The 7,910-nt window shown below is 51.8% G+C and overlaps 4 protein-coding genes across 4 annotated transcripts; 3 read left to right on the plus strand and 1 right to left on the minus strand.

Annotated features, from left to right (window-relative positions):
• Window positions 1-726: 726 nt before the first annotated feature.
• On the plus strand, window positions 727-3,040 carry SETTUDRAFT_169612 (uncharacterized protein). The gene is made up of 3 exons (XM_008028430.1): window positions 727-1,117; window positions 1,168-2,211; window positions 2,262-3,040. Exons 1-3 carry the CDS (start codon window positions 755-757, stop codon window positions 2,937-2,939), a joined length of 2,085 nt encoding a protein of 694 aa, XP_008026621.1. The 5' UTR covers window positions 727-754; the 3' UTR covers window positions 2,940-3,040.
• A 282-nt stretch (window positions 3,041-3,322) lies between these two features.
• Window positions 3,323-4,727, plus strand: SETTUDRAFT_151928 (uncharacterized protein; the record flags this gene model as incomplete). Its single annotated transcript, XM_008028431.1, has 2 exons — window positions 3,323-3,773; window positions 4,166-4,727. The coding sequence occupies 2 exons, from the start codon at window positions 3,323-3,325 to the stop codon at window positions 4,570-4,572; spliced, it is 858 nt and encodes a 285-aa protein (XP_008026622.1). The 3' UTR covers window positions 4,573-4,727.
• A 119-nt stretch (window positions 4,728-4,846) lies between these two features.
• SETTUDRAFT_47833 (uncharacterized protein) lies at window positions 4,847-5,868 on the minus strand (the record flags this gene model as incomplete). Its single annotated transcript, XM_008028364.1, has 2 exons — window positions 4,847-5,740; window positions 5,795-5,868. The coding sequence occupies 2 exons, from the start codon at window positions 5,866-5,868 to the stop codon at window positions 5,200-5,202; spliced, it is 615 nt and encodes a 204-aa protein (XP_008026555.1). The 3' UTR covers window positions 4,847-5,199.
• A 286-nt stretch (window positions 5,869-6,154) lies between these two features.
• On the plus strand, window positions 6,155-7,218 carry SETTUDRAFT_132199 (uncharacterized protein). The gene has a single exon (XM_008028432.1). The coding sequence runs from the start codon at window positions 6,161-6,163 to the stop codon at window positions 7,031-7,033; it is 873 nt and encodes a 290-aa protein (XP_008026623.1). The 5' UTR covers window positions 6,155-6,160; the 3' UTR covers window positions 7,034-7,218.
• The last annotated feature ends 692 nt before the right edge of the window (window positions 7,219-7,910 follow it).

Below are 7,910 nucleotides of genomic sequence, written 5' to 3' on the forward strand. Positions count from 1 at the left end.
TCTGCTAGCCGTAGTGGTGGCAGTAGCCCCAACGTGTTTTGTCACCGGCGCGCACAGAAACAGAAATACTTCTTGTTGAATCGAATGCAGTGGCAGTGCGCGGCGGGCCTCGTCGACGCGTCACGTGCAGCCAGCCTTATCGATATGCCCTGCCACTGCCACTGCCACAGCCACCACAGCCACCACGCCCGCCACGCCCGCCACGTCCGCCACGCCCGCCACGCCCGCCACGCCACCACCGCTGCCGCCCACACCCCCCATGAGAAACTCCCCGACAACCCGTCTCGCCTTCGCATCGTCGCAGAGCCATGCATGGGATCAGAATGCCTGCAATCGCCATGCCTGGCGCTCGCCTCCTCGCAACCAATTGGCTGCGCCAGATGCCGCGCAGATGGGCGTGGTTGGCCAAATCAGACGTCGATCTCACATGTGCGCGGGATTTTGGGTTTAGCGCCTCCCGCACAATTGTGTGCAATCTATCATTATCACGAGCGCACACATGCAAACGAGCATGACACGCCTGCTCTGTTTCCATGGGCGGTTGGCCGTCTCGGGCTTTCCTCTGATGCGCAATCCTCAGCCTCAGGCCTCACACGCGTCTCGTGCGCCCTTTGTACCTCGGAACTTGAATTAGCGCGTCATGGACCCTTCGGACGCGATCGGCAGCCGAGGCTCATCTTGCTCCCATACTTATACTCCCCCAGACCGCTCCCCGTCCCCGTCCCCGTCCCTCAATCATCAATCAGACATCACAATGAAGCAAACTCCAGACTGGGTCAAGCAGCTGAAGCCTTCGGGCATCCAGGGGCACGAGCTGCTCAAGGCAGAGCGCGACGGCTCCAGTGTGCCCGTGCAAGATCTCGAGGTGCTTCTGCACACGCAGGATGTCATTGACAGGAGGAACAAGGTGCTCGATATCCTCAAGTCGGAGAAGGTCTTCGACAAGTCCCAGAACTACTTCATGGGCAGGATAGACAGGTTCGAGCGCGCCCTCGCAAGAGAGAAGCGCCTGAGGATCCTCAAGAAGCAGCACAACTGGACACAAGACGAGTTCCACACGGCTACCGACCTCATTGGTGAGCCAGGGCCATATGGCCTCCACGACTCCATGTTCAAGGTATGGCCACGTCACGAGTCGGGCTGATGATGGGCTAACGACATACAAAGGTCACGCTGAAAGGTCAAGGCACCCCGGAGCAGCAGGAAAAGTGGCTCACAAAGGCCAATGATTACAAAATCATCGGATGCTATGCTCAAACCGAGCTTGGCCACGGCTCCAACGTCCGTGGTCTCGAAACAACCGCTACTTGGAACAAAGACGACAAGACCTTCACCATCCACTCGCCCCATCTGACCGCCAGCAAGTGGTGGATTGGATCCTTGGGAAGGACTGCCAACCATGCGGTTGTCATGGCCCAGCTCATCATCGACGGCAAATCGTATGGACCAACCCCATTCTGCGTCCAGATCCGAGACCTGAAGACGCATGAGCCACTCGAGAACATCCACATTGGAGACATTGGCCCCAAGTTTGGCTACAACACCATGGACAATGGCTTCCTCTTGTTCAACCAGGTCAAGGTCCCACACATCAGCATGCTGGCTCGCTACACGCACGTTGACCCCAACACCAACAAGTTTGGTCGCCGTGGTGCGCCATCTCTCGTCTACGGTACTCTTACCTGGGTGCGTTCCACAATTGTCATGCAAGCCGGCAGCGTTCTCGCTCGCGGTGTGACAATTGCAACCCGTTACTGTGCCGTGCGCCGTCAGTTCCAGGACCGCGATGCCCCTGCTGGAGAAGCCGAGACACCGGTTCTCAACTACACCATGGTCCAGATCCGTCTGCTGCCACTTCTTGCCGCCACCTTTGCCCTTCATTTTACTGGAAAGGCCATGATGGACATGTACAAAGAAAACCAGAAGAAGATCGCTCAGGGCAGCGCCAACAACGCCCCAAGCAAGCGCGGAGCCGGACCGGAAGAGGTCAATTCTGGCAGTGATATGCTCGCAGATCTACACGCTTCATCGTGTGCTCTGAAGTCGCTCAGCAGTTCAATTGCAGCCGAGGGACTTGAGGTCTGCCGACGCGCCTGCGGTGGTCACGGCTACTCTAGCTTCAGTGGTATCGGAACTTGGTACTCTGACTACCTCCCTACCGTTACATGGGAGGGCGACAACTACATGCTAACCCAGCAAGTGGCTCGCTACGTAAGTTTTCTCTTGTTTGATTCTCCTGAACTACGCTTACATTCCTGCAGATGCTCAAATCTGTCCGCTCTGTCCTCAAGGGCGACAAGCCTACAAACGACACGACTCAAATTCTTTCCGAGTTCCACGCCCGCCGAAACATTGGCTGTGCCTTTGACATTATTGGATCCGATGACGATCTCGTTGCCGCCTTTGCCTGGCGCGTGTCTTTCCTCGCTTTCGAGGCCCACAAGCACCGCGACGAGAACAAGAAGCCTTGGAACGACCTCCTTGTGGATTTCTACCGCCTGAGCAAGGCTCACGCCCAGTACATGGTCGTCAAAACCAACCTGTCCACGCTGAAGAAGTTTGAACAGGAGGGCAAGATCGACAAGAACCTTTTGGAGATTTTGACCAAGCTGTTCCGTCTTTTCGCCCTACACACACTCGAGCAAGAAGGCTCCGAATTCTACGCCTCTGGCGCCTGCAGCAAGATCCAGATCATGCTTGCCAGGACCAACACTGTTATGGCCTTGCTCAAAGACATCCGCCCACACGCCGTCAGCCTTGTCGATGCCTGGGGCTTCGACGACTGGGTCCTTGACAGTAGTCTGGGACGCTCCGACGGAAAGGTGTACGAGGATATGTTTTACAGAGCCAGCGAGCTCAACCCCCTCAACAGCATTACCGTTGACCCATACCCCGATAGCGATGTTTTGTTTAAGCGCATTGAGAAGAGCAAGCTGTAGATGGCGTGTATATAATTACGCTGTATTACTGCTAGATGTATTTTTACATAAAAGAGATAGAACAAATATGCATAGAGCCCTATTAAGGCGCTTCTTTTCCGAAACCCTCGGCATTCATCTTATACCAGATGCACTTTCTCTACTTATACCATGCCGACGCCTATGCCAGCTCGCCCACGCCGGAAAACTTGATCCGGGTAAAGTGGGCGGGGGTGGAGTGGAGAAAGCAAGCTTACTTACCTTACACCTACATGTACGTCTTCCCGCTTCTCAACCACGACAACAGTATACCAATCAACCCACACATTTCCGTCAACAGCCGCTTGTCAACATATATAATCCCAACCTACCCCAGTACGTCATTGAAATAAAAAAAACTTGCAATGGCATTTTCCTCTACCTTCACCACCAGCAGCACTACCACTCCAGGCATCATCCTCTCCTTTATCCAGCCCCCCAGCACCAACACCAACACCACCAATACTACCAATCCCGAACAACCCGAAGCCCCAGAAACCCAGCAACAACAACAAGAACAACAACAAGAAGAAGCAAAACAAGAAGAAAATCTATCCCTCCTCCCCCTCCTCTTCACCTCGCACATCCTCGGCACCACATCTTCCACCCGGTACAAAGCCGCGCATCCAGATTACGCCAAAACACATGTCGTTGTGAGTGCAGTGGCGGATGTGCAGCGTGTTAATGTGAGGCAGGTGCGTAAGTTTTGGGCGGATCAGGGGGTTGCTGGTGGTGGTGGAGGAGGGGGGGTGGATGTTAGAGTCTTCAAGGAAGTTCAGGTGTATGGGAAGGCGGGGGGAAAGGGGGGAGACGGAGGTATGTGTATTTCTCGATTTCCTGATTTTCATTATAATTTTTTCTAGTCTTTGTGTTTTTAGGGTTTGGGTTTTGGGTGGAGAAAGAGTCGCAGCTTGGATGGGTGAGGGGGACGTATACTATTACAAGTAAAAGTACGATGACGACGAAAGTGTTAAAGAAAAGAGAATAAAAAAAAACATAAAACGATTCGAGAGAAACGGGTAAAAAAGAATCAGTAAACCAAAAGAAAAAAAAGCTAAAAAAAAGGGAAAAAGAGAGACCAAAGTGGGTGGGAAAGAAAAAAAAGAAAGAAAAAAAATATTCATCAACGAAGCGAAACAGGAAAATCCTACATCTTTACTCAAAGAATGGACATGGACAAAAGGCTGATACTTCGTCACTACATACAGACTCCAACACACCAGCCCACACCATCCTCCTAGCCCTCATGCAGCCCCCACCCGACGGCGCCGCAGAACTCGATTCCTGGTACCGCTCCGAGCACAACGAGCACATGTCGCTGCAGCCCGGGTGGCGCCGCACGTGTCGGTATTTGCTTGTTGCGCAGGAGAATAGCAGCAGCGACAGCGATAACGGGACTAACAGCGGAAGTGAAAATGGAAATGGAAGTGGAAGTGGAAGTGGCAGTAGTGGGCATAGTAACGAACAGCAACTGTCCTTTCTAGCTATCCATGAATTCAGCGCTGACAACGACTTGGGCGATACGGTCAAGCCGCTGCAGCCCGTCAGTGAGTGGACGAAAAAGGTTATGAGTGCTGCGCTGGGGATTGATGCGGCGATTTATCGGAGGGTGTGAGGGGTTTTGCAGTATGCGGAGGTTGAGGGTGCGAGGTTCTGGGAGATGTTTGGGGAGAAGAGAAAGGACGTGTGTTTTATGTATGGGAGGGTTGAGATGCTGATTCTAAGCACTTTGGGTTTGCGTGGAGGAAGGTGGTCATGGCGAGTGTGGGGATATTTGTTACGTCTTTGTGCAATAGTCGGGAAGTGGAATCGGCTTTGGGTTGATTGTTTCTCTCCTGGTTCAATGCAAGATCAGAGATGGCTGTTTTTTTTTCCCAAAAGTTGTTCTGATTATGTTCATGCTGTCTCTAACAACGCGCTTTTTATTATTATCGATGTCTCCCTTCGTCTTGCAAGATGTATGAATGGGTAGCGACAAGGCTACAACCTAAGGAAGTCGGAGCGAAACTTGATCTCGCTGATCAAGTATGTGTAGATCTTATTGTAGGAGTGCCAATAAGAGTAGATATTCCGGTCCTTCGCTGGCTGAATAGCTGACAAGGTTTCAATGAGACCATATCGCCTTTGATGTAGCAGTGACTACAAAGCATGTGATAGTTGACGGACGACACCAAAAGTGCATACCCGGGCGTTATTATCCAGTATCCTGGTTCCAAGTACCAACTACTGAGACTATTCAAAATCACCCAGTAAAGTGAACTTGCAAATCTTCATGTCCAAAATAATGCCTCAAGGCCCTGACGGCTAGCCCATGACTTAAAGCCAAGACGCCGAAAAGCGGGCCATCCTGGATATAGACATGCTGCAGCGAAGGCAAAAGATGCTGATAGTGTGTATTCGGCGTCAAGCCTTGCTTGAGCCCTGCAAAGAGCGTTTTCGCAAGCCTTGGCTCGACCCGTATGGCCTTGATGGTCTGGCACATGTCTGGTCCCAGCTCGTACGCAGCCGCCATACAATTGTAGTACGGAGTTAGATCGAAAATGACAAGCGCATTGAAAGTTGGTGCCGCTTCATTGCGAATCAGGCGGCATGTCATGAGCAAAGAGGCAACAGGCTGGTATTTCCGCGGCCCATGGCGTCGCAAAAGGTAGAGGTTTCCAACGGGATCGGCGGCCTTGGGATGAATGTGAACAGTTTGATTGGCAAACGTGTATTCGTATATCATCACGCGGATCTCGGCCGGAAGATGCACAAGACCCAAGTCTGGGCTGGCTTGTGGGTTGCTAAATTAGGTCAGTCGTGGATCCAAGCTCGTGATTTTCCTCAGCGCAACGCACGCGGTATTGTCTTGACAGGCTTCTTGCATCGAGAGATCTGTCGAGACTTGAGACTCGGACGCTATATCATCCATGATGCGCTAATACATCCACACCGTTGGAATACCCGTGTTTCGCAATTAAAGGTTGACTGATTATGTTGGTGTACGTGATGTGGATCTGGACAGCCAGGCATGATGACGAGCATGCACTGGCCGGCGATAAGAACGCACGGCTGTTCCTTATCGCCGGCGCGCCCTGAGATTTTGGCGCGTCAAGCTCTCCCAACTTTCGTCGCTGCGCCCTTGCCCATGAATCGGCAACCACACCAAATACTCATATGAAACTGGGATTGCCGGCGATGCGACAATTCCTAGAGTAACAGACATGGCGAAACCGAAGCGCATGAGCGAGATGTTCACGTCTTCATCCGAAAGAGACGCCAACACCACTGCAATCACAGCGACACCACCATACTCGAGCGAGGGCCCTACACTACCAATAATTGGGGCGTCTGAAGAAATTCCGGTCCCAAATAAGAAGCGAAAGGCTCAGAACGGCACTGCGCACACGGAAAAGAAGCAATCGCAACAGTCGCAACCCTCCCCGCCTACCATACATCCGTCGCTGTACGAGCCCTGGACACGACTACCTCCCGACCTCCTCAAACTCCTCGAAAACCAAGCTCGCCTACAAAGCACGAAGAACATAGTACCAGTCGTCTTCTCGAAAAACCAGAATGTCAAATCCGGCATAAATCGATTAAAGACGTACCTGGGGGCCTACAAGGACGCCGCATCTACAATTGAGCTGCCCAAAGCGTTGAACAAGGAAGATGTTGTTATAGCAGTATCAGCGCAAGGCGAAGGTACCACCAAGCTGGTAGGAATCGTAGACATGGTGCGACGGATTGTCGCACCGACTGGCAAAGAGCAAGAGGGCAACGGGGACGTGGAGACGTGGGCCATGTACACGATGCTTTGGAGCGTCGAGGTCAAGCGGAAAACTAAAGCTACGGAGGGGAACGAAAAGAGTGAGGATGCTGAGGCTCAAGATACGCCGGAAGAAGAGGAGGCGTTTGAGCCTATGGACGTAGATGAGCGCGGTACTCTTGGGACCGATGCGAGGAAAGACAAGGCGCTAGTGAGAAAGGTACCGGTGTTGACAGTGTGGATGACGAAGAAAAGCATACCTGTTTTCAAGAGCGCATTCGGCGAACAGATGTTCTCTGTACTTACGCTATCGGATGATTCCGATTAAAAGTTTGGCCGGGCCTTAGGCGGGAAGATGTTTCATGACGGATATCAGCACGTGAACCGTGCAAAGCTAGACAGCGCTTAAATAGTCAGATATAATAATCCCCAACCATGCACAAGCGAAAAAGCTTAGCATAGTTGCATGTAAGATACTAGGAGCCCTGCACATGGCGGCCAGAAATGAATTTGTAAACTCGGAATTCTATTGGCCTTTGATGGATTTGGCCGCTACCTCTTGCTTGGCTGAAAAAGGCATGTGAGAATGACAAATGTCAAGGTAGATAGAGAAATTGAGATGCTACCTCTACACCGTGAGGTCAATCGGATTGTGCGCCACTAATAAGGGGTAGGTAGCAAATAGGCTCTATGGTAGCAGGAAGCTCTAGTGTGTCCTTTTTTGTTATGCCAGGGGTGTGGGCCACTGTTAGGGAAAGGTAGTATTAGACTGGCGAATGGGTAGGGGTAGAGTAGGGGTAAGGTTAGCTTATATAATACCTAGCCCTACTCCTACCTCTACCTACACTAAAGTTCCTTAGCATAAGTAGAGGTAGGGTTACTAAGACCTAAGTAGAGGTAGAGTTAGGTTAGCTAAGACCTAAGTAGAGGTAGGGTTAGATTAGCTAAAACCTAAGTAGAGGTAGATGTAACGGGCTGAACGCCCTTTGGATAGCTCCTCGATGGAATCTCGGTCAAGCAGCAGACGCCAGGTCTTACTCTGCAACCCGGCATCTGTGCGAGGCCTGAGCGGCGCCCAGACGACGCGCTCAGACACTCGGTGCAACCTTTCTCCGACAAGTAAATAAACACCACGCAAGTAGACTCTATAGCTCTCTATCGAATACAACCTCTTGTATACCTCGCGATTGCTCCCTAGAGCGCAG

Source organism: Exserohilum turcica (genome assembly GCF_000359705.1).
Source record: "Exserohilum turcica Et28A unplaced genomic scaffold SETTUscaffold_24, whole genome shotgun sequence".
Classification (NCBI taxonomy): domain Eukaryota; kingdom Fungi; phylum Ascomycota; class Dothideomycetes; order Pleosporales; family Pleosporaceae; genus Exserohilum; species Exserohilum turcicum.

Coding starts and splice junctions, on each gene's coding strand:
- SETTUDRAFT_169612 (XM_008028430.1), top strand. CDS start 755: ATGAAGCAAACTCCAGACTGGGTCAAGCAGCTGAAGCCTTCGGGCATC. Junction 1,118..1,167: donor TCCACGACTCCATGTTCAAG/GTATGGCCACGT, acceptor CGACATACAAAG/GTCACGCTGAAAGGTCAAGG. Junction 2,212..2,261: donor CCCAGCAAGTGGCTCGCTAC/GTAAGTTTTCTC, acceptor ACATTCCTGCAG/ATGCTCAAATCTGTCCGCTC.
- SETTUDRAFT_132199 (XM_008028432.1), top strand. CDS start 6,161: ATGGCGAAACCGAAGCGCATGAGCGAGATGTTCACGTCTTCATCCGAA.